The following is a 26,320-nucleotide window of genomic DNA, read 5'->3' as shown; positions in this document are numbered from 1 at the left end:
AATAAGCGGCGTTTAGATTGGCCCACGAAGTGAGGGAAATAGAAGGATATGGACATCGTGTAGGTAGAGGGGATTAACTAGGTTGCACATTTCATTACTAATTTAGTTGGATCGGCATAACATTGTGGCCAAAGGGCTTGTTCCTGTCCTGTAATGTTCTAGAACTTATAGAATTAATGTATAAGAACTTGTATGGCGGGATAGAGGCTGTCCTTGGCCCTGGTAGTGTGTATTTTCAAACTTCTGTTGGAGCAAAATGACTGGGATGAGAGGAGTCTTTGGTTCTGTTTCCTATTTTCCCGAATAAGCAAGAAGTACAGAGGTGAGGTTGGACAAGTACGTGCATTGTTGGATTAGAAGGTCATTCACCAAATGCTGCCAATTTGGGCTAGTTTGGATGGTACAGACCATTTGGGCTGAAGGGTCTATTTTCATGGTAATATGATAATAAGTTTTATTTTGAGATACAGTGTGGTAACAGGCCCTTCCAGTGTAATGAGCCCACGCCGCCCAATTACACTCATGTGACCAATTAACCTACTGACCCATATGTCTGGAATGTGTGAGGAAACTGGGCGAAAACCACACAAGTTATGGGGAGAACGTAATAAACTCCTTACAGACGTCGTTGGAAATTGAACCGGGGTCGCTGGCGTTAAAATAGTGTTACACTAACTGTGACGCTACAGAGTGATCCATCCCCCTTCACTTTTTATTCTGTGTAGAATTACTGAAATGTATAGCATGCAAGATGAACAAAGAGCAATGTGGCTGATCCTGTTTAATAGTTATTTATTCAAAGTAAATTTATTATCAAAGTACATACATGTCACCATAAACAGCCTTGAAGTTCATTTTCTTGCTGGCATTCACAGTAAATACATTGAAACACCATAGAATCGATGAAAAACCACACACAGCCAATGTGCGAAAGACAACAAACTGCCAATACAAAAAGAAGTTTAAGCCTCCCCCCCTTCCCAAAACGAGAACGAGTTAAAGAGTTCTTGAAAGTGAGTTCATAGATTGTGGAAACAATTCAGTGCTAGGTTGAGTGAAGTTATCTCATTTGCTTCAGTAGCCTGATGGCTGAGGGATAATAACTTTTTGTGAACCTAGTAGTGTGGGTCCTGAGGCTCCTATACCTCCTTCCTGATGATAGCATAGAAAAGAGCATGGCCTGGGTGATGGGGGTCCTCAAAAGATGTTGCTTTTCTGAGACAACCCTCCTTGTAAATGTTTCAGTGGTGGGGAGGACTTTAACTGTGATGGACTGGGCTGTATCCACTACTTTTTAAAGCCTTTCCATTTATGAGCATTGGTGTTTCCATACCAGGCCGTGATGCAACCAATTAGGATACTCTCCACTGCACATCTATAGAAGTTTGTCAAAGTTTTAATTGACACCCTGAATCTTTGCAAACTTTTAAGAAAGTAGAGGTGCTGTTGTGTCTTGACTTTGAAAGGTGCTTGTCCTTGTTGGTTATGACACATCAAGAGTTTATCTGGGTACGTTTTTTAAATGTTGTGATGGTGTTTACTTCCCCCGCTGTCTCACGTAACTCCAAACTCGGGTTGAAAATGTTTTCCTGAACGTAGTCCGGTGTTTCCAAGTCATTAGACTGTGTACTAGGGGAATTGTATCCTATTTATCTTGAACAGCCTACAGAGGTACGGCCCAGTCCGTCACAGGAAAAGCCCACCGCACCTATGAGCACATTTACAAGGAGTACTGCCACAAGAAAGTTGCATCCATCATCAAGGACCACCACCATCCAGGCCATGCTCCTTTCTTGCCTCTGTCATTGGAAAGAAGGTACAGGAACCTTCGGACTCAAATCATCAGGTTATTGCCTTTCAAACATCAGGCTCCTGAACCAGCATGGATAACTTCTCTCATCTCAACGTTGAACTAATTCCACAATGTACGGACTTACTTTCAGGGATTCTATAACTCGTATTCTCAGTTTTATCTGACTACCTATATCTACCTCTACCTATCTATTATCTATCTTGTATTTGCACAGTTGTTGTCTTTCACACATTGATTGTTTGTCAGTCTTTGTGTATAGTTTTTCATCGATTCTGTTGTATTTCTGTGCCAGTGACTAGTGGTGTTCTGCAGGGGTCGGTGTCGGGACCGCTTCTTTTTATGCTGTATATCAGTGATTTAGATGATGGAATAGGTGGCTTTGTTGCCAAGTTTGCAGATGAGATGAAGATTGGTGGAGGGGCAGGTCATGTTGAGGAAACAGGTAGGCTGCAGGAGGACTTGGACAGATTAGGAGAATGAATGAAATACAATGTTGGAAAATGCATGGTCGTGCACTTCTGTAGAAGAAATAAATGTGCAGACTATTTTCTAAATTGGAAGAAAATCCAAATATCTGAAATGCAAAGGGACTTAGCAGTCCTTGTGCAGACCACCCTAAAAGTTAACTTGTAGGTAGAGTCAGTGGTGAGGAGCACAAATCCACATACATTCTTTTCACGAGGCCTAGAATATAAGAGTAGGGATGAGATGCTGAGGCTTTATAAGGCACTGGTGAGGCCTCACCTTGAGTATTGTGAACAGTTTTGGGCTCTTTATCTAAGAAAAGATGTGCTGGCATTGGAGAGGGTTCAGAGGCGGTTCACAAGGATGATTCTGGGAATGAAAGGATTATCATATGAGGAATGTTGATGGTTCTGGGCCTGTACTCACTGGAATTTAGAATGGGGGAAGTGGATCTCATTGAAATCTTTTGAATGTTGAAAAGCTTAGACAGAGTAGATGTCAAAAGGATGTTTCCCATGCTGGGGGAGTCTAGGACAAGAGGGCACAGCCTCAGGACAGAGGAGTATCCATTTAAAATAGAGATGTGGACAATTTTTTTTTAGCCAGAGGGTGAATTATAGAATTGGTTATCACGGGCAGCTGTGGAGGCCAGGTCGTTGGGTGTATTTAAAATGGAGATTGATCAGTTCTCGATTGACCACGACATCAGTGGTTATGGTGAGAAGGCCAGGGAGTGGAGCTAAGGAGGGGGAAAAATGATCTGCCGTAATTGAATGGCGGAGCAGACTTGATGGGCCAAATGGCCTAATTCTGCTCCTATGTCTTGTGGTCTACTGAATGCCTGCAAGAAAGGGTAGCATATAGGTACGTACTTCGATAATAACTTTATCTTGAACTTTGAACTTTGTTGCTTTTAATTTTAGACACCTGGATTAAATATCCCCTCATCTTCCTCCATTCAAAAAAAAATCAACCCTATCATAGTGGACTGACTTTGTCTGTCATTTCTCTCAACAGATATTACTGCAATGTTTGTGACTGTGTTGTGAAGGACTCCATCAATTTCCTGGATCATATAAATGGCAAAAAACGTAAGTATCAGAGTGGGTAGCAAGTGGCAGGGGTGCATACAAAACTGTGAGATGCTGTTCAGTATCTGTCCCTTACACGGTTGGACAAAAAATTGTTCAAGATTGTTTATTGTCAGTCCAGTAAACAATTGCAAAGAAGAACAAAATAATTTTTACTCTGGATCTGATGCAGCACAAAAAACACAATAAGATAAAAAAGAACCACAAAAATAATTTTAAAAATGATAGCTTATATACAGAGACTGATTGTAATTATGTACATAAAGTGACACTAGGTACAGGAGTGTCTGTACATAAGGTGACTGACAGGGAGTGATGAAGTATTGGTGGTGGGGGATGTGGAGGTGTGTGTTTATGCATGGAGGTATTGATCAGTCTTACTGGTTGGGGAAAGTAACTGTTTTTGAGTCTGGTGGTCTTGGCGTGGATGCTACTAGATTATATAGTGCCTATAAAAAGTATTCACTACCCCCCCCCCCCCCCGGAAGTATTCATGTTTTATTGTTTTACAACATTGAATCACAATTGATTTAATTTGGCTTTTTTGGCACTGATCAACAGAAAAAGACTTGTGTCAAATTGAAAACACGTTTCTACAAAGTGATCTAAATTAATTACAAATATAAAACACAAAATAATTGATTGCATAAGTATTCACCCCCTCCCTTTAATATGACACACCAAATAATCACTGGTGCAGCCAATTTGGTTTTAGAAGTCACAAAATTGGTTAATTGGAGATCGGTGTTTGGAGACTTGTGTGCAGTTAAGGTCTGGAAGATCCAGCTGCTGGTGAGTCAGTATCCTGGCAAAAACTGCACCATGAAACTCCACAAAAAGGTTATTGAAAATCACAAGTCAGGAGATGGATACAAGAAAATTTCCAAGTCACTGAATATCCCTTGAAGAACAGTTAAGTCAATCATCATGAAATGGAAATAATATGGCACAGCAATGAATCTGTCCAGAGCGGGCCGTCCTCAAACTGAGTGACTGTGCAAGAAGGGGTCTTGTGACGGAGGTTTCCAAGAGAACTATATCAACTCTGCAGTTATGAGCTTCAGTGGCTGAGGTGGGAGAGTTTGCATATACAACCAGTGTTGCTGGGGTGCTTCATCAGTCGCAGCTTTAAGGCCATAAGACAAAAAGTCATAGGAGCAGAATTAGGCCATTCAGTCCATCGAGTTTGCTTTGCCATCCCATCATGGCTAATCCTGGATCCCACTCAATCCCATTCATCTACCTTGTTGCCATATCCCTTAATGCCCCGACGGATCAGGGAACAATCAATTTCCGGTTTAAATATACCCACAGACTTGGCCTCCACTGCAGTTTGTGGCTGAGCATTCCACTGATTCATTACACTCTGGCTTAAAAAATTCTTCCTCCTACAAAGTCGCCCCTCAATTTTGAGGCTGTGCCCTCTAGTCCTGGTACTTCCACCATAGGAAACATCCTCTCCACATTCCAAGTACTCTAAAACCTTATCCTTAATAATAGACTCCAACACTTTCCCAGTCACTGAGGTCTATAATTGGTCTATAATTTCCTTTCTTTTGCTTTCCTCCCTTTATGGGACAGTGGCAAAGAGAAAGCCACTGTTGGAAAAAAATCATATGAAATTTCAGCTAGAGTGCACCAGAAAGCATGTGGGAGACTCTGAAGTCAGCTGGAAGAAAGATTTATGGTCTGATGAAACCAAAGTTGAGCTTTTTGTCCATCAGACTAAACACTGTTTGGCACAAGCCAAACGCTACACATCAGGAAGCATGGTGGTGGCTGCATCATGCTGTGGGGATGCTTCACTGCAGCAGGCACTTGTGAAGGTGGAGGGTAAAATGAATTCAGAAAAATACAAGGAAATCCTGGAGGAAAACCTGAGTCTGCTAGAGAACCGTGTCTTGGGAGAAGATTTGTTTTCCAGTAAGACAATGACTTCAAACATAAAGCCAAAGCTACACATGAATGGCTTAACAATAGCAAAGTTAATGTCCTGGAGTGGCCAAGTCAGTGTCCAGACTTCAACCCAATTGAGAATTTGTGGCTCGACTTGAAAAGGGCTGTTTATTCGCGATTCCCATGCTATCTTGACAGAACTTGAGCAGTTTTGTAAAGAAGAGTAGGGAAAACTTGCAGTGTCCAGATGTGCAAAGCTGATAGAGACCTATCCACGCAGACTCGAGGCTATAATTGCTGCTGCCAAAGGTGCACCTACTAAATACTGACTAGAATGGGGTGAATACTTATGCAATCAATTATTTTGTGTTTTATATTTGTAAATAATTTAGATCACTTTGCAGAGATCTGTTTTCACTTTGACACGAAAGAGTCTTTTTCTGTTGATCAGTGTTTAAAAACAAAAGCCAAATTGAATCCACTATGATTCAATAAAAGATGAAAATGTCCAAGGGGGGTGAATACTTTTTATTGGCATTGTATGTTTACATAGATATCTGTTGTGACATATAGGAGTATCTCTGCAGCCACTTGATATATCACTGATAATGCTTTGTAGAAAAAAAAATACATTCAACCTTGTGCAATATGCTTGCTTCAGAGTAACTTGTAGTTGAAGGACACATTTTCAGTTCAGCAAAAGGGCAAGATTAAGATTTTAAGATTAGCTTTATTTGCCACATACTGTATACATCAAAACATACAGTGAAATATGACATTTGCCTCAAATCAAATCTACGGAAATTGTGCTGGGCAAACCCACAGGTGTTGTCATGCTTCCAGTGCCAACATGGCAAGCCCACAGTTTGCTCACCCTACCTCACAGCTTTGGAACGTGGGAAGAAACTGGAGCACCTGAAGGAAACTCAGGGAGTCACGGGTGTGGGGGGAGGATGTCCTTATTGACAGCGGCAGGAATGGAACCCAAATCGCTGGTGCTGTAAGATGTTTAGATTAACCACTACGCTACCATGCTACCTGTCAAAGTTGAATCCTGACCTCTGGTGTTGACTATGTGGAGTTGGTATGTTCTCATCACCACATGGGTTTCCTTGGGATGCTCCAGTGTCTGCTTCAATTCTAAAGTTATGCAAATTGGTCAGTTATTGGTGTGTGCACGCGCGTGTGTATGTGGATGAATGTTAGAATCCAGGACAAATTTTGGGCATGTATAGAGAACAAAGTAGAATACTCTTCCATAGATGCTGCCTGGCCTGCTAAGTTCCTCTAGCATTTTGTGTGTGTTGCTTTGGATTTCCAGCATCTGCCGGTTTTCTCATGTTTGTGGAAGTGGATCAAGAGTAGGATTTGAAACACCTCAAACAGATATCTAACCCGATAGTTAAATATACCTTACGTGTTTGATTTCAATTCAGAAAATTTTTTGATCTTAACCAATTTGGGCTAGCAATTCCTATTTTAGGTAACATTTTTTTCTCCCTCTTTTACGGATCGTGCTTTTCAAATTTGGAAGATTAAGGGTATTTCACGGTTTTTGGATTTATTTTTAGATGGTTCCCTTATGTCTTTTGAACAATTATCTAATAAATATAATTTATCAAGAATACATTTTTTTAGATATCTACAAGTTAGAAATTTCCTAAGTACTATACTTTCTTCTTTTCCAATGCTTCCTCCTACATACATTTTAGATACTATAATTAACCTTAATCCATGTCAGAAAGGTGCATCGGCTATGATTTATAATATTATTATGAAACTTAGGAAAGCTCCATTTGATAAGATTAGGGTAGATTGGGAACAGGAATTGGGGTCTATCATTTCCGTGGATGACTGGGGGCAGATTTTACAATTAGTCAATACTTCCTCTATCTGTGCTAAACATTCCCTAATTCAATTTAAAGTTGTTCATAGAGCACATATGTCCAAAGATAAATTAGCTCGCTTTTATTCTCATATTAATCCTTTTTGTGATAGATGTCCGGGGCAGATAGCCTCTTTAACTCATATGTTTTGGTCTTGTCCTACTCTGGAAACTTTTTGGAGAGATATTTTTAATATTATCTCCAAGGTATTGAATATAGATATCTCTCCTCACCCTATTACTGCTATCTTTGGACTACCTAAAATTTCCAGTAATCTTTCTCCTTCAGCCCGTAGAATGATTGCATTTCTTACTTTAATGGCGAAAAGATGTATCTTACAACATTGGAAAGAGCTTAATGCTCCAACTACCTTTTTTTGGTTTTCTCAGATGATATTATGCTTGAATTTGGAGAAAATTAGAAGCAATCTTTATGATTCCTCACTTAAATTTGAACAGATCTGGAGATCTTTTATTCAATATTTTCATTTAATGTAATTTTTTTTCTCCTCTTTTTTTGCTCCATATTTATATACCCTTCTTGTTTTTTTTACTGTTTTTAATGGAGGTCGGGATTGAGGATGTGATTTTAAGTTTTTTAACTCTGCTTGGTTCCAAGTTAGCCCATTGCTTTGCTTTGCTTTTAGTTAGTTGCACGGTGGGTTTTTTTGGGTTTTTTTTTCCCTTTTCTCTATTGGTATATATATAAATTAGTATACTATTATGTTACCTTAGTATGTTATGTTTAAATTACATTGTATCATTTTTTTTTGTATTAATATCTCCTGTAATTTTATTATATTCTAACAGTGTATTAGTGCCTTTATGGCTTACCTTTTTGTATACTTATTCAATAAAAAGATTTAAAAAGAAAGAAAGAAGAGTAGGAAGGGGTAGCGTCTCTGGTGAAGGGCTTGTTCTGTCCATTCTGGGGCAGATCATTCATCCCCAGACATTCAGCTCTCACCTGTGGCTCCAAGTAGCTGTTTGCATGTGATGTTGGCCCTGGCACACCACTCTGACAGGCAGGTTAAACCAGGTGAGGGTAGCCAGTGGGCCTGGTACGCTGGTGAGTTAGGGATATGCCTGTCCTAGCATGTGAAGTCAGCTGCAGTGGCTGGGCTGATGAGATCTACAGTGAGATCCAATGGCCAGGAAGGAGGTTTAGCCACTCTCACTGGAGAGCGAAGGGCATGACAAGGCACAGATGAAGGCAAGGTCCTCCATTCCTGCCAAGGAAGACCCCAGTTTGTGATGACTACTCATACTCCTGGACCAAGACTTCCAAGGTCCAGAGAATGGAGCTGCCCCAGTGCAATAGCTTTTACACTTTTAAAACTGCCACACAGGTTTACCTGTCATTGTCAGGCTGTATTAAACCACTGTGAATGTGAGGAACTGTACCCAATATTCCATCTGGGCAACTTGCAGCTTTCCAGACTCAATATCAGATTCTACAGTGAATGCTGGAATCTGAAGCAGAAACTGCTGGAGAGACTCAGCAGGACAGGCAGCATCTATGGAGGGGAAAGTGACAGTTGAAGAAATCCACCTCGACCGTCCCTCTGTGGCTCTATCAGTGAGAGGTGACTCAATAGAGCTGTACAAGATAATGAGAGGCATCGATCTAGAGGACAACCAGAGACATTTCCCTGGGGTGGAAATGATTAGTATGAACCAGTACAAATGGGTGCTTGATGATCAGCACAGTCTCAATGGGCTGACTTTGACTCCATAGGAAGAATGAGATGAAACCTTTTTAGTAGCAGGTAGCTATGACCTGGAACCTGCTGTCTGAAAGGACAGTGAAAGAGGATTCAATTATGGTTTTCAAAAGGGAATTCATTATTCAAAGTTCAAAGTAAATGTATTATCAAAATACATATTCATTTTCTTGCTGGCATTCACAGGAAATACAATAGAATAAATGAAAAATTGCACAGCAACAATTACAGACAGCCAATGTGCAAATGCAAAATGAACGAAAAAAGGGTAGTAATAATAAATAAGCAATAAGTAGAATTAGAACAGAATTTAATTAAATCATACATCCATCCCACAACGTGAAGGAGTAAAAATCTTTGCGTTATGACTCCGTCGCAATACATAGACATGTGAATTTGTAAGTGTAATGGCTTGTGGAAAGAAGCTGTCCCGTAGACTGTTGGTCCTGGCTTTAATGCTGAGATACAGTTTGCCATACGGAAGCAGATGAAACAATTTATGCTTGGGGTGACTAGTGTCCCCCAATGATCTTCCAGACCTTCTTTCTGCGCCTGCTGTTATAAATGTCCTCAATGGAGGGAAGTTCATGTCCACGGATGCACTGAGCTGTCCATAGCACTCTTCCTACTGATCAAGATTGGTGATGATGCAGCCAGTCAGTATGTTCTCAATGGTGTTCCTGTAGAAAGTCTTGAGGATTTGGGGGACCATGCCGAACTTCTTTGGTGGCCTGATGTGGAAGAGATCCTGTTGTGCTTTTATTGCCACAAAGCTGGTGTGTACAGTCCAGGTGAGATCATCGGTGATGTGTATACCAAGGAACTTGAAACTACTCACCCTCTCAACTGCAGGCCCATTGATGTTGATTAGGGCAAGCCTGTCTCCATTCCTCCTGTAATCCATAATCAGCTCTTTTGTTTTTTGGACTTTGAGGGAGAGGTTGTTATCTTGGCACCACTGTGTTGGGGTGTCAACTTCTCTTCTGTAGGCTGTCTCATCACCACTAGAAAAAAGCTAGCCAAAGTCATGTCATTTGTGAATTTGATCAGATTGGAGCTGTGTGTGGCAGCATAGTAAAGGGAGTAGAGCAGGGGACTCGGAACACAACCTTCGGGGGGGTAACCTGTGTTGAGGGTCAGAGGCACAGAGGTGAGGGAGCCCATCCTTACCACCTGTTGGTGATCTGATAGGAAGTCTAGAATCCAGCTGCAAAAGGTGTTACAGAGTCCTTAAAAGTGAGTCCATAGGTTGTGGGATCAGTTTAGTGTTGGGTAGTTGAAGTTATTCCTTCTGGTTCACATTCACAAAGCTCTGTCGCAAGAAAGCAGAATCCATCATATTGGAGCCCCACCATCCAGGTCATGCTCTCGTCTTCCATCAGGAAGAAAGTACAGGAGCCTCAGGACCCACACCACCAAGTTCAGGAACAGTTATTGTCACTCAGTTGTTAGACACATGAATCAGAGGGGTAACTTCACTCAACTTCACTTGTTCCATCACTATACTGCGATATTCCATCACTTGTTTGCGGTATTTATTGCTTATTTATTTTTATTATTATTTGTTTTCTTTCCCCCTTTCTGTGTACATTTGCATAGTTCATTTTATTTTGCACATTGGCTGTTGTCCATCCTGTTGGACATGGCCTTTCATTGATTCTATTGTGTTTCTTGTACTTATTGTGATTGCCCTCAAAAAAAATCACAGGTTTGTGTATGGTGACATAAATGTACTTTGATAGTAACTTTTCTTTGAACTTTGAACTTAACATACTGAAAAACAAATTGCGAGTCTCGCAGGAAGGATCTGGGAAATGGTATTGACTGAATTCTTCTTAACGTGAAGCCAGCATGAGACCAATGGGCCAATGGACATCCTGCTGCCTTATAATCACCTTATGATTCACATTGCGGAGTCAACTCTAGCAAGTTGCTGTGCTGTATTTTCTGACTTTAAATGAAGCATTTCATCCCTGCATGCAGCAAGACCCAGGCACGGCTGGTGAGTAATGTTAATGGTAGAATGGGCTAGGAAATCATCATCTACAAACCAGCAGGAACATTGTTTTGTTTAGCTGTATACATGTGACAATAAACTTGAAGTTGAGGAGTTAATGATTCTTGAGTTTGAGGTTGGTGGGGGTTGAATTATCTTTTGTGAAACAGTTAAGCCATCCAAACCTGCACTCTCGAGTTCAGAAAGTGAGAGATGTGAGATGGCACGGTTCTGTAGCAATTAGCATAACGTTTTACAGTGCTGGTGATCGGGGTTCAATTCCCACTGCTGGTTAGTAACAGGTTTGTAGAATATCTCCATCTGTCCAGCAATCTATTTGGCCCCTTACCATCTGGCAGGAGGTACCAAAGCATTAGGACAAGAACTGTTGATGGGAAACAGCTTCTTCTCCCTAGACCATAGCAGTATTGAACTCTCTACTATCACTCAGGTCTCATCACACATTAAGTGCTAATAGAGTTGTTGTATACTACGTTACAGAGAAAGGCCTTTCGGCCCATGTATTAATCTGCCTAGTGCCATCGCCCTGCACCTGGACCATAGCCCTCCATTCCTCTCCCATCCATGTACCTAAACAAATTTCTCTGAATTTTGAACCCACATCCACCACTTGGGTGGGCAGCTTGTTCTACATTCTCACCACCCTCTGAGTGATTGTAAGGCAGCAGGATGTCCATGGGCCCATCGGTCTCATGCTCCCCTTAAACATTTCACCTTTCACCTTTAACCCTAAATCTCTAGTTCTAGTCTGGGCAACCTCAGTGGAAAAAGCCTGCTTGCACTTACCCTATCTATACCCCTCATAATTTTGTATGCCTCTGTTGAATCTCCCCTCAGTCTTCTATATTCTCAGGAATAAGGTCCTGACCTATTCAACCTTTCCTCATAATTCAGGTTCTCAAGTACCAGCAACATCCTTGTAAATTTTCTCTGCACTCTTTCAATTTTATTTGCATCTTTCCTGTAGAGAGGTGACCAAAACTGCACACAATACTCCAAATTAGGCTTCACCAACATCTGATACAATTTTAACATAACATCCTAACTCCTGTATGCAATACATTGATTTACAAAGGCCACTGTCCCAAGAGCTTTCTTTATGACCCTATTTACCTGTGATGTCACTTTCATACACATATCCTCCTACTATATACCTTGTTTATTCATTCTGGGATGCAGGCAAGGCAAGGCGTTCAGTTATTGTTTGTTCTGAATTGAGAGGTTAGATTTATTTGTCACATGTATCTCAAAATGATATGTATCGCTTTGTGTCAATGACCAACACAGTCTGCGATGTGCTGTAGGCAGCCTATAAGTGTCGTCCTGCTTCTGGAGCCAACCTAGCAAGACAGCAACTTACTAACCTGAACCTTTGGAATGTGGGAGGAAATTTACTACCCTACGATTTCAGAATGTGGGAGGAGAGCGGAGCAGCTGGAGGAAGACCACATTATCATGGGGAAGAAACCTTCTGCACAAATTCCTTATAGACAGTAGCAAGAATTGAACCCAGATTGCTGGCGCTGTAATGCGTTGTGCTAACCGATACACTACCTGTTAAGATTTTGAATCAAACCTGGGCTTCTGGTTTGTGGTAGATGAGAATCCTCCCGCTGAACCACCAACGCTAGCCTAATGCCCGTAGAATAATTGGAATTTTGAAAGTCAGATTGAGTATACATAGATTTTCTTTTTAGGAATTTCAGGAACCAGGTATTTTTGCATTCACTGTTACTAATAGCCTTGCAGCTGATGACATTATTTAATTAACTGCATTAATAGACCCACTTGGAATTTAAAGTTGTCTCTGGGCTAGTAGTTCAGTCATGCGGCTGTTATATACAATCCGTTATCCCTTGTGTGCTTAGCTTACTTCCTTTAAGTACATCAACGCTTCTTGCCTCAATGACTCCATGTGGTAATGGGTTTCTTTCTTGGCCAGAGTGTGGAGAGCAGGCTTTCCCCTGAATTCTGTATCGAATTTATTAGTGACTATCAAATATTTATGGTCCTCTTGGTTCTGGTCTGCAAATGGAAACATATTCTGTACATTTGCTCTATCCAAGCCCATCATAATCTTGGAGATAATTGGTATTTCCTTTTTGCCGAGGGTTTCATAAAAATTCCTATTCACTCCCACCACCACAAACTTAAAGGGAAGGTCATCTAGTCGGAATTCAATTTCCATTCTGGCATCGGCACGCATTTCAGCTCTTAGATATTTAAGAAATTAGGTTTGTAAAATTTATGGAAGAATTAATAAGAGTTCTGAAGTCTCTGGGCTCTGATTTATACTCCATTTCATTTTAAGTAGAAGAACAAATTTTAGCTCTGTAGTTTTTCTATAAATTGACTGAATCCGAGCAAACACTGAACGAATAGTTCAATTTGCCAACATTAGTGCTGATGGACAAAGCAGAATCATGTTTAGAAGTACTGACATACAGTCAGTATCCGCTTTGTCAGGTAGAGAAGTGGAACCTGGTGTGGTCTTCCACTGCTGTAGCCCATCCACTTTCAGGCTTGAGATGATCTGCACACCACTGTTGTAACGTTCATTTGTTATGTGCCATGTCGTATGACGTGGGTGATCATTGTCTTTCCATAACCATGACGGCTCTTGGCAAATTTTTCTGCAGAAGTGGTTTGCCATTGCCTTCTTCTGGGCAGTGTCTTTACAAGATGGGTGACTCCAGCTCTCCTCAGAGACTGTCTGCCTGACGTCAGTGGTTGCATAACCAGGACTTAGGATATGCACCAGTTGATCGTATGACCATCCACCACTTACTCCCATGGCTTCATGTGACCCTGATTGGAGGGGGGATGGCGGGGGGCTAAGTAGGTGCTACACCTTCCCCACCTTGGCGGGCTAGCGGAGGGAAGGTGCATCTTGCATCTGCTTTGGTCTCCACCCCACCACCGACATTCACAGTAGAACAAAGATATTCAATAGAATCAATCAAAAACTACACACAAATTCTGATAAGCAACCAATGTGCAAAAGAAGACAAACTGTGCAAATATAAAAAAATGTAAATAGGTAGTGCTTAGGATGTAAGCTGTAGAGTCTTTGAAAGTGAGTCTATAGGCAGTGGAATCCGTTCAGTGTCAGGATGGGTGAAGTTATCCACACTGGTACAGGAGCCTGATGGCTAAAGGGTAATAACTGTTGTATTAATATATAGATTTAAAGGATAATCACTGAGATACAATGGAAAAGTATGCCATCCATACAGATAATTTCTTTACAGTAGTACATTGAGCTAGTACAGGGGAACAAGCAATAACAGAATGCAGTGTTAAAGATGGTGTTTGTGTAGTACCTGATGCAGGGTTTCAGCCGAAACATTGATAACTTCTTGCCCACAGATGTTGTTTGACCCTCTAGCACAGGGATGGCCAACCTATGGCACATGCATCAAAAGTGATGCATTAGATGATTAGAAGTGGCGCATTGCACCCCAGAGATGATGATTAAAAAAAAGTAAGCCTACTCATGCAAAAATTATTAACCAAAAACCGATTTGTAGAAAAAAAATCTATAACAGGAATTCAAGTAGCTTAGAGCTAGAAATGGGTTTTACTGAGAATGAATCTAAAACTTAGCAATTATTTTTAACGATTTTATTATTTCGTGCACATCTTTTGGCAAATGTTATCTTCTTTAACATTAATCTGTTTTCAATTTTAAAAAATGTTCAATGAGTCAAACTAGGAAAGAAAGACTTTTGTTCTGCAGTCGTTCCATAACTGTTCAATAGACGTTTGATCCTGAGGCGCCAGGCCTCTGCACCAGCGGTGCGTCGCAGGTTTTTGCCAGTCAGTTTGGAATTGTACTTAGTTCGTCCTTTGTGAACATTTGCAGTTTTGTACTTTTTCAAAAATTAAGCCTTGTTTTTACATTCAGTTACCCATCACAGTGCAAAAGAAAATGAGCAAAAGAAAAGCAGAAAGTGATAGTAAGTGTGAATTCAATGAACAGTGGGAAAATGAGCTCTTATTTATAGCGGGTCTGTCAGGAAAACCGTTGTGCATTGTTTGTGAAAACACTTTCTCACATAATAGAAGACATGATCTTAATAGACTCTATAAAACACAACATCAGACTGAAATAGAAGGAAAACTGAAGCTAGTGCTTGGGTCTGAGTTACGGAAAGTCTATGGGATTAAGAAAAAGGAAGAAATCAAAAGAAGACAAAATATATTTGTTAAAAGTCTCATTAAGGTAAGTAATGTTTATCTTGTTTTATATTAAATCAATATATCATGTAAAAATGCTAAATATGTTTATATCAACATATTTTTACAAGAATTGAATGGGGGTACAAGAGTTGTATGGCGCATCTGAACTCGTGCGTGAAAAAATTGACGCATGGAATGTAAAAGGTTGGCCACCTCTGCTCCAGCAGATTGTTTGCTGCTCCTCATTCCAGCCTGTGCTGTCTTTTGTGCCTCCATATTTATACAACCTCTTGCAAGATTAATCTCTTTCAGTTTCTCTTTTTTGTTATTGGCTGTCTGTATTGATATTTAGATACAGCTTAGGTCATTTGGCTTATGGAGTGTGCTCCACCATTCAATCAATATACCTAGTGAGTTAGTCACAGCTGTCAGATTCTAATGTTTTTAATTCAAGGCTCTTTCAGAAGTTGAGAACGAGGCATAAAACTTATTGCTTCATGATTATTTTACTAGGTGCTAATAGAACAAAGAGAATTGGAAGTGGATATAGTAGCAGTAGTCTTGGTAGGGGAAGGGAAAAAGAAGTAAAGACCAAAAAAAAAATAAAGGAGGTAAGCTTATGTGCTCAGTTCTTTTTATACCATAGATAAGAAACATTTCACTCAAATTTGTAGATAAAAGTTAACCAATCAGAGAGCCCCTTTTCAAATAATACAACACCATAGAAGCTTTTAGAATCATAACAAAGAACTGGTGGGCAGAATGAACAACTGCATATACATACTGTGACTACCAGGAAACATACTAAACAGTTACATGTATATAAGTAGCTATATAGAACACGAGCAGACATAAATTGTTAAACTACACAGAAAATAAGTCTAATCCAACACAGCCCTATCTGTGATAACAAATTCCACAGATTCACTGTATTCTGAAGAAATTCTCTCTCACCTCAGTTTCAAAAGGAAACTTTATATTGAGGCCATAGGCTCAGATCCTAGACATCCCAATTAAAGGAAACATCCTCTCCACGTCCACTCTACCCAAGCCTTTCAGAATCGGGTTGTTTTCAATGAGATTCACCCCCCCCCCACCACAACCTACTGAACTCCAGAGAACTTCCTGCTGCTCTGTTTCTAGTTATCAACCATTTTATTTCCTATCCCCATTACCATTCCAACATGTCGGTTGTTGGCTGCCTTTTCTGCCATGATGAGGCCACTCTTAGGGTGGAGGAGCAACACCTCATATTTTATCTCAGTAGCCTCCAACCTGATGGCATGAACATTGATTTCTCTAACTTCCAGTCATTTTTAACCCTCCTTCCCTCTTCAGTTCGTAACTCTGACCTCTTACTTCATCACGACACCTCCCTGTCACCCACATCTGGTGCCCTTTCTCCTTCACGTTCTCCTTAGGTCAACTCTCCTCTCCCACTGGATTTCTTGTTATCCCACTGTCTTTTCCACCTATCACCTGCCAGCTTCTCACTTCATTCCCCGTACCCCCACTCACCTGGCTTCATCTATCACCTTCCAGCTTGTCCTCCTGCCCTTCCCCCCCATCTTCTTATTCTAGTATCCTTTCCCTTCCTTTCCAGTCCTGATAAAGGGTCTTGACTTGAAACATTAACTGTCTATGCCTTTGCCTAGATGCTACCTGAGTTCCTCCAGCATGTTGTATGTGTTGTTTTGAATTTACAGCATCTGCAGAGTCTCTTGTGTTTAAAACTTTCCCAATCTTCATACTGCAGTCTCTTCAAGGCCAAACTATTCTTCTGAATTTCGGTATGGTACTGGTCAAACTGAGGGGTAATAAACGTATACAGGTTTCCCCCATCATCCGAAGGTAGAGCGTTCCTATGAAACGGTACGTAAGCTGGAATGTCGTAAAATGAAGAAGCAATTACCGTTTATTTATAAGACCATAAGACAAAGGAGCAGAAGTAGGCCATTCGGCCCATCGAGTCTGCTTCGCCATTTTATCATGAGCTGATCCATTTTATCCTATTTAGTCCCACTGCCCCGCCTTCTCACCATAACCTTTGATGCCCTGGCTACTCAGATACCTATCAATCTCTGCCTTAAAGACACTCAATGACGTGGCCTCCACTGCTGCCCGTGGCAACAAATTCCATAGATTCACCACCCTCTGACTAAAAAAATTTTTTCGCATTTCTGTTCTGAAAGGGCGCCCTTCAATCCTGAAGTCATGCGCTCTCGCACTAGACTCCTCCATCATGAGAAACAACTTTGCCACATCCACTCTGTCCGTTCCTTTTAACATTCGAAATGTTTCTATGAGGTCTCCCCTGATTCTTCTAAACTCCAAGGAATACAGTCCAAGAGCGGACAAACGTTCCTCATATGTTAACTCGTTAGATTCTGGACTAGTTCCTGAGGATTGGAGGGTGGCTAATGTAACCCCAATTTTTAAAAAAGGAGGGAGAGAGAAACCAGGGAATTATAGACCGGTTAGCCTAACGTCGGTGGTGGGGAAACTGCTGGAGTCAGTTATCAAGGATGTGATAACAGCACATTTGGAAAGCGGAGAAATGATCGGACAAAGTCAGCATGGATTTGTGAAAGGAAAATCATGTCTGACGAATCTCATAGAATTTTTTGAGGATGTAACTAGTAGAGTGGATAGGGGAGAACCAGTGGATGTGGTATATTTGGATTTTCAAAAGGCTTTTGACAAGGTCCCACACAGGAGATTAGTGTGCAAACTTAAAGCACACGGTATTGGGGGTAAGGTATTGGTGTGGGTGGAGAATTGGTTAGCAGACAGGAAGCAAAGAGTGGGAATAAACGGGAATTTTTCAGAATGGCAGGCGGTGACTAGTGGGGTACCGCAAGGCTCAGTGCTGGGACCCCAGTTGTTTACAATATATATTAATGACTTGGATGAGGGAATTAAATGCAGCATCTCCAAGTTTGCGGATGACACGAAGCTGGGCGGCAGTGTTAGCAGTGAGGAGGATGCTAAGAGGATGCAGGGTGACTTGGATAGGTTGGGTGAGTGGGCAAACTCATGGCAGATGCAATTTAATGTGGATAAATGTGAAGTTATCCACTTTGGTGGCAAAAATAGGAAAACAGATTATTATCTGAATGGTGGCTGATTAGGAAAAGGGGAGGTGCAACGAGACCTGGGTGTCATTATACACCAGTCATTGAAAGTGGGCATGCAGGTACAGCAGGCAGTGAAAAAGGCGAATGGTATGCTGGCATTTATAGCGAGAGGATTCGAGTACAGGAGCAGGGAGGTACTACTGCAGTTGTACAAGGCCTTGGTGAGACCACACCTGGAGTATTGTGTGCAGTTTTGGTCCCCTAATCTGAGGAAAGACATCTTTGCCATAGAGGGAGTACAAAGAAGGTTCACCAGATTGATTCCTGGGATGGCAGGACTTTCATATGAAGAAAGACTGGATGAACTGGGCTTGTACTCGTTGGAATTTAGAAGATTGAGGGGGGATCTGATTGAAACGTATAAGATCCTAAAGGGATTGGACAGGCTAGATGCAGGAAGATTGTTCCTGATGTTGGGGAAGTCCAGAACGAGGGGTCACAGTTTGAGGATAGAGGGGAAGCCTTTTAGGACCGAGATTAGGAAAAACTTCTTCACACAGAGAGTGGTGAATCTGTGGAATTCTCTGCCACAGCAAACTGTTGAGGCCAGTTCATTGGCTATGTTTAAGAGGGAGTTAGATATGGCCCTTGTGGCTACAGGGGTCAGGGGGTATGGAGGGAAGGCTGGGGCGGGGTTCTGAGTTGGATGATCAGCCATGATCATAATAAATGGCGGTGCAGGCTCGAAGGGCCGAATGGCCTACTCCTGCACCTATTTTCTATGTTTCTATGTTAACCCTCTCATTCCCGGAATCATTCTAGTGAATCTTCTCTGTACCCTCTCCAACGTCAGCGCATCCTTTCTTAAATAAGGAGACCAAAACTGCCCACAGTACTCCAAGTGAGGTCTCACCAGCGCCTTATAGAGCCTCAACATCACATCCCTGCTCCTATACGCTATTCCTCTAGAAATGAATGCCAACATTGCATTCGCCTTCTTCACTACCGACTCAACCTGGAGGTTAACTTTAAGGGAATCCTGTACAAGGTCTTCCAAGTCCCGTTGCATCTCAGAACTTTGAATTCTTTCTCCATTTAAATAATAGTCTGCCCGTTTATTTTTTCTGCCAAAGTGCATAACCATACACTTTCCAACATTGTACTTCATTTGCCACTTCTCTGCTCATTCTTCCAATCTATCCAAGTCTCTCTGCAGACTCTCCGTTTCCTCAGCACTACTGGCCCCTCCACCTATCTTCGTATCGTCAGCAAACTTAGCCACAAAGCCCTCTATTCCATAATCCAAATCGTTGATGTACAATGTAAAAAGAAGCAGCCCCAACACTGATCCCTGTGGAACACCACTGGTAACTGGCAGCCAACCAGAATAGGATCCCTTTATTCCCACTCTCTGTTTCCTGCCAATCAGCCAACGCTCTATCCACGTATGTAACTTTCCTGTAATTCCATGGGCTCTTATCTTGTTAAGCAGCCTCATGTGTGGCACTTTGTCAAAGGCCTTTTGAAAATCCAAATATACAACATCCACTGCATCTCCCTTGTCTAGCCTACTGGTAATTTCCTCAAAAAATTGTAATAGGTTTGTCAGGCAGGATTTTCCTTGAAGGAATCCATGCTGAGTTCTGCCTATCTTGTCATATGCCTCCAGGTACTCTGTAACCTCATCCTTGACAATCTACTCCAACAACTTCCCAACCACCGACGTCAAGCTAACAGGTCTATAATTTCCTTTTTGCTTCCTTGCCCCCTTCTTAAATAGCGGAGTGACATTTGCAATCTTCCAGTCCTCCGGAACCATGCCAGAATCTATCGACTTTTGAAAGATCATCGCTAATGCCTCTGCAATCTCCACAGCTACTTCCTTCAGAACACGAGGGTACATTCCATCTGGTCCAGGAGATTTATCGACCTTTAGCCTATTCAGCTTCCTGAGTACTTTCTCTGTCGTAATTGTGACTGCGCACACTTCTCTTCCCTGCCACCCTTGAGTGTCCGGTATCCTGCTGTCTTCCTCAGTGAAGACTGATGCAAAATACTTGTTCAGTTCCTCTGCCATCTCCTCATCTCCCATTACAATTTCTCCAGTATTATTTTCTATCATTTTATATGGGAAAAATTTGTGAGCGTTCGCAGACCCAAAGAATAACCTACCAAATCATGCCAAATAACACACAAAACCTAAAATAACAGTAACATATAGTAAAAGCAGGAATGATATGATTACTACACAGCCTATATAAAGTAGAAATGCTTTTCTACAATCATTGCCGCACTGTTCTCCGTAGCAAAAATCTCACGCAAGCGCTCTCGGCAGAAACACTCTCTCCAGTAACCTTTAAGCTATGAAGCTGCCAAATCATACCAAATAACACATAAAAATACACAGCCTATATAAAGTAGAAATAATGTATGTACAGTGTAGTATCACTTATTGGAATTGGGAAAACAGCGCCAAACACACTGATGGTGTGTTAGGCTGAGTCGTTGGATGTTGGGGTGGTGCAGTGGTCCCCAACCTCTGGGCCTCCAACCGATACCGATCCGCGAAGAATGCAGGGGTACAGTGGTAGCCAGGACGCACCCAGCACATCTTTAAGAAAAAAGCCGAAATAAACAAGCTAATTAATCAGGTGCCGCCCAGCATGTAATTAATTAGCTTGTTTATTTCGGCTTTTTTCTTAAAGATGTGCTGGCTGCGTCCCGGCTACGGCTGCATTCTCCGTGGCAATGTATCGGTCTGCGGCCCAGGGGTTGGGGTGGTGGGACAGTGTGGTGTCATCTCATCGTCGTCTGTTTCCATCAGGGCAGGCAGGTCATCTTCTTCTATGTCTGCCTGCCTCGATGTCGAAGGTCGAGGTTCGTTGTCTGCTGTGGCTGATGTGGAAGGCTTGAAAAACGACAGTATGCTTGACTGCTTAGCCTCACGCATTTTTCTATCATACAGTTCTTTGTAAGCACTCAAAGCATCTTGGCGAATATGCCCTAAAGCTATGTGCCCTTTCAAAATTAAAGTCGTGCTTTATCATTGCAGTGAAAATCTCACGCAGTTGCTTCACGTTCAGTTCCTGGACGACTTCACTTTCAGTCCGTTCGCTACTGCATTTGGTTTCGATTGTTATCCTTTCCTCTTCCAATTGCATCAGCTCTTCATTTATCAGTTCTTGGTCATGGGATGCCAAAACCTCTTCAACATCATCTTCATCAATTTCCACAAGCCAAACTCACTTTGTCCTTACTTCGTTCACCACGATCGAAACACTTAATTATGTCTAGTTTTACGCTAAGTGTAACACCCTTACGAGCTCTTTTAGGCTTTTCTGATACCTTAGAACTCATCTTGCTAACGGCTGCTCACAGTCAAGTGTTTAAGCAATGCTGGCTAGAATGCAGTTCCGGGGGAGGAGTTTGGCTGCCTGGGCGCGCACTGCCTTTTTCGTAACAGTGAGGTTTCGTAAAGCGAATGTTTGAAAAGCGAGGGACACCTGTATTGTTAACTCGAGATTTTGCAGATGCTAAAAATCTTGAACAATACATGCATAAAATCTTGGAGGAACTCAACAAGTCAGGTAGCAACATACATCAAAGTTGCTGGTGAACGCAGCAGGCCAAGCAGCATCTATAGGAAGAGGCGCAGTCGACGTTTCAGGCCGAGACCCTTCGTCAGGACTAGTCAGGTAGCATATACAGAGGGGAATAAGCAGTTGATGTTTTGTGCCGAGACCCTTCATCAGGATTGGAAAGGAAGGGGGAAGTGGCCAGAATAAGAAGGCGGGGAGGGGAAGAAGTACAAGCTGACAGGTGATAGGTGAGACGAGCTGAGGGAGAGGTGTTGGGGTGGGAGAAGGGATGAAGTAAGAAGCTGGGAGGAGATTGGTGGAAGAGTTGAAGGGCTGAAGAAGGAGGAATCTGATAGGAGGGGAGAGTGGACTACGGGAAACAGGCAAGTGGGAGCAGAACCAGAGGAATGTGATGTGCAAGTGAGGAGAGGAGAGGGTGGCCAGACTGAGGAATGGGGAAAGGGAGAAGGGGAGGAGGGAGAAATGACCAGAAATGAGAGAATTCAGTGTTCATGCCATCAGGTTAGAGGCTAGTTGTATCCCAGGAGAATGGGGTTCAGAGGAATAATAAATCAGCCATGATGAATGAAGGAAGAGAATCAGTGGGCTGAGTGGCCTAATTCCAGGTCTCCTGGTCAAATGGGTCCTTGTTTTGCTTCCTTTCCCACTGTTCAATGATTTATTTGTTGCAATTGTAAATGATCAAGTTTCAAAGTAAATTTATTATCAAAGTACATATATCACCATAAACTATCCTGCGATTCATTTTCTTGTCAGCATTTACAGTAAACACAAAGAAACAATAGAATCAATAAAAGAGCACACATAGCAAAACAAGCAACCAATATTCAAAAGATTTACAAATGTGCAAATACAAAAAGAAAAGATAAATAAATAGGCAATAAATATGAGTCCTGACGAAGGGTCTCGGCCCGAAATGTCGACTGTACCTCTTCTAATAGATGCTGCCTGGCCTGCTGAGTTCCACCAGCATTTCGTGTGTGTTTCTTCAATAAATATGAGAACAGTTATATGAGTTATAGTGTCCTTGAAAGTGAGTTGTTTAAAAGAAATGCCAATTTATGAAGGAATTCTCTTATTGCGACAAGTTGGGTAATGATGTTTCTGTTTTGCTTGGCAGACCAGAGGAACCTGGGTATGTCCATGAAGGTGGAGCGCTCAACATTGGACCAAGTAAAGAAACGCTTTGAAATCAATAAAAAGAAAATTGAGGAAAAACAAAAGGAGTATGACTTTGAGGAGCGCATGAAGGAGCTGCGGGAAGAAGTGAGTTATAGAAGAAGGAATTACAGGTGTTGGGGATGGGAATGCTTGGTTTGGTGGTGGATTCGATGTCTGCTCCTAATGTGTTTATATCATGTAGCATTAATAGCATGGAAGCCCGGACAAGCCTCAGAATACAAGGACATTCCTTTAGAACTGAGTTGAAGAGGACACACATGGATTGCTAGAGAAACTCAGCAGGTCAGGCAGCATCCATGGAAGGGAATAAAGAGATGATGTTTAGACCGAGACCAAGGTTAGAAAGGAAGGAGGCACTAGCAAGAATAAGATAGTGGAGGAGAGTGGAAGGAGTCGATGATTCTGTTCTAGCCCCTTCATCAGGACTTCAACTGATTATTCCTCTCCACAGATGCTGCCTGACCTGCTGAGTTTCTCCAGCATTTTCTGTGTGTTACCCTGGATTTCCAGCATCTGCAGAATCTCTTGTGTTTATGTTAGTGATGAGAATGAATTTCTTTAGCTAGAGGGTGGTGAATCTGTGGAAATGATAAAGTAGTGGTGGTTGTGGGTATGGAGGGATGGGATAGTGGGTGGAGGTATTGATCAGCCTTACTGTTGGGGAAAGTAACTGTTTTTGAGTCTGGTGGTGCTGGTCTGGATGCTACGTAGCCTCCTCCCTGATGGGAGTGGAACATGAGTGGGGTGGGTGGATCCTTCATGATGCTGCTGGCCCCTTTCCAGCACCTTTCTTTATATAGGGTTTTGTGTGCAAGGCTTTTGCATGAAATTGTATTTGTCAATGTGGAGCAGAGAGTGAATTTGTAAAATCAGGTGGGAACAAACGATGTTGGGAATGGTGAGGGTGGAGTCCCATGGGAGGGGTGTAGGACATGTTGCAAAATGGTAAGGGTGGAGTGCCAGGGGAGGGAGGTTTCTGCGGGTGCCAGGCAGGGTCATTTGATCCCAAACAATTGGTTTATTGATCATTACAGAATGTCTCTCTGGTGCTTCCCGTTCTCTCCGCTCTCCCTTCCCCTCTTTCCAACCATGATTCCCCTCTCCCTGCCCCCTTCCCACTCTCAGTCCACAACAGAGACCCAGATCAGAATCAGGTTTATCATGACTCATATGAAATTTGTTGTCTTTACGGCAGCAGTACAATGCAATACGTAATAATAGAGAAAAGAAAAAAGTGAATTACAGTAAGTGTGTGTGTGTATATATAATGTATTATGTGTATTATGTATGTAGTAGTTAAATAAGTAGTTCAAAAATTAAAATAAGAAAAGCAGTGAGGTGTTTATTGCCCATTCAGAAATCAGGTGGTGTTGGGGAAGAAGCTGTTCCTGAATTGTTGAGTGTGTGCCTTCACTCTCTGTACCTCCTTGCTAATGGTAGCAATGAGATCAAGGCATTGACCTAAGGGTTGGGGGTCCGTAATGATGGATGCCACTTTTCTGGGGCATTGCTCCTTGAAGATGTCCTTGATACTTTGGAGGCTAGTACCCATGATGCAGCTAACTAAGTGCACAACTTTCTGCTGCTGCTTTGAGAAGACTGTGAGTTTTTCAGGAAACAGCAGTGGGAAACTGTAAAGCTAATTAAGAAGGACAAAACTGATTATGAGAGTTAGCTGGCAAGTAACATGAAAATGAACAGTAAGGGCATCATTGAATAAAAAGAGAGTGGATAACACTAAATGTGGGAGACCTGGAAAGACATGCTGGGGAATTAATGGGGAAAAAGGCAATTTGGAACCAATACTTTGCAGCAGTTCTCACAATGGAGGGCACTGCAGATATCCTAAGTAAGGTTGGGGGTGTTATGGATAGTATGGAGGACTGTCAGAGGTTACAGTGGGACATTGATAGCATGCAAAACTGGGCTGAGAAGTGGCAGATGGACTTCAACCCTGATAAGTGGGAAGTAGTTAATTTTGGTAGGTCATATCTGAAGACAGAATATAATATTAATGGTTAGGCTCTTGGCAGTGTGGAGGATCTGAGAGATCTTGGGGTCCGAGTCCATAGGACACTCAAAGCTGCTGCGCAGGTTGACAGTGTTGTTGAGAAGGCATATGGTGTGTTGGCATTCATCAACCATGGGATTGAGTTCAAGAGCCGTGAGGTAATGTTACAGCTATATAAGACCTTGGTCAGACCCCAATTGGAGTACTGTGTTCAGTTCTGGTCACCTCACTACAGGAAGGATGTGGATACTATAGAAAGAGTGCAGAGGAGATTTACAAGGATGTTACCTGGATTGGAGGGTGTACCTTATGAGAATAGGTTGAGTGAACTTGGCCTTTTCTCCTCGGAGTGACGGAGGATGAGAGGTGACCTGATAGAGGTGTATAAGACGATGAGGGACATTGATTGTGTGATAGAGGCTTTTTCCCAGGGCTGAAATGGCTAACACGAGGGGGCATAGTTTTAAGGTGCTTGGAAATGGGTACTGAGGAGATGTCGGGGTAAGTTTTTCCACACAAGAGTGGTGGGTGTGTGGAATGCACTGCCGGCAGTGGTGCTGGAAGTGGATACAATTGGGTCTTTTAAGAGCCTCTTAGATAGGTACATGGAGCTTAGAAGAATAGAGGGCTAAGTGCTAGGGAAATTCTAGGCAGCTTCTAGAGTAGGTTACATGGTCGGCAGAACATTGTGGGCCGAGGAGCCTGTAATGTTATGAAGATTTCTATGTTCTACAACAATGGGCTAGTTTCAAATAGAAGGGTAGAACGTTAACAATCCCTATTGCTAAGGGGCATTGGAAAAAGTTCTGAGTGAGCAGGCTGAATAACTCAGTTATGACCCTGTTGTCTAAGATGGATAGGAAGCAAAAAAAACACAAAACTACTGGACTTTTAGATTAACATCTGTGGTTGGGACGATGCTGGAGTCTAATCGCGGCAGACATAGTGAGTCATTTACAGAAGCTTAATGTATTAAACCATGCTAACATGGGAGGGATGAACAGGAGGCACGGCAATCTAGTGCGTAGCGTAACGCTGTACAGCACCAGCACCCGGGTTTCAATTCCCACCACTTTGTACATCTCCCTCGTGGCCGTGTGGGTTTTCTCCCACATTCTGAGGCTGTATCGGTTAGTAGGTTAATTGGTCACAGGCTAATTGGGTGGCGTTTGGTTGTTGGGCCAGAAGGGTGTATTACTGTGCTGCATCTCTAAATAAAGAGTGCAACTCATGATAAAAAAGAAAAATGGAGGTCCTCTCAGGTTTACGAATGCCTGACCTACAGCTGTAAATGCAAGCATTTAGGAAATTGGTGGGGTGGGCTTTTCAGGGTAGTTGTGGGGCTATAGGTACTTTCTGCTGTGTGGTATTTTGGATC

The 26,320-nt window shown here is 42.1% G+C and overlaps 1 protein-coding gene across 3 annotated transcripts in view; it reads left to right on the top strand.

The window, feature by feature from the left end:
• The window catches only part of zmat2 (zinc finger, matrin-type 2), a 62,182-nt gene that overhangs the window by 25,655 nt on the left and 10,207 nt on the right, over positions 1 to 26,320 (top strand). For all 3 annotated transcript variants that reach the window (XM_063052617.1, XM_063052616.1, XM_063052618.1), the window contains exons 4-5: positions 3,296 to 3,369; positions 22,870 to 23,015. In XM_063052617.1, coding sequence (XP_062908687.1) covers positions 3,296 to 3,369; positions 22,870 to 23,015 — 220 coding nt within the window. The remainder of the gene's footprint in view (positions 1 to 3,295; positions 3,370 to 22,869; positions 23,016 to 26,320) is intronic.

This window comes from Mobula hypostoma, chromosome 7 (genome assembly GCF_963921235.1).
Source record: "Mobula hypostoma chromosome 7, sMobHyp1.1, whole genome shotgun sequence".
Classification (NCBI taxonomy): Eukaryota; Metazoa; Chordata; class Chondrichthyes; order Myliobatiformes; family Myliobatidae; genus Mobula; species Mobula hypostoma.
Note: the sequence above shows the minus strand (reverse complement) of the source record. Positions and strands in the feature narration are given on the sequence as shown.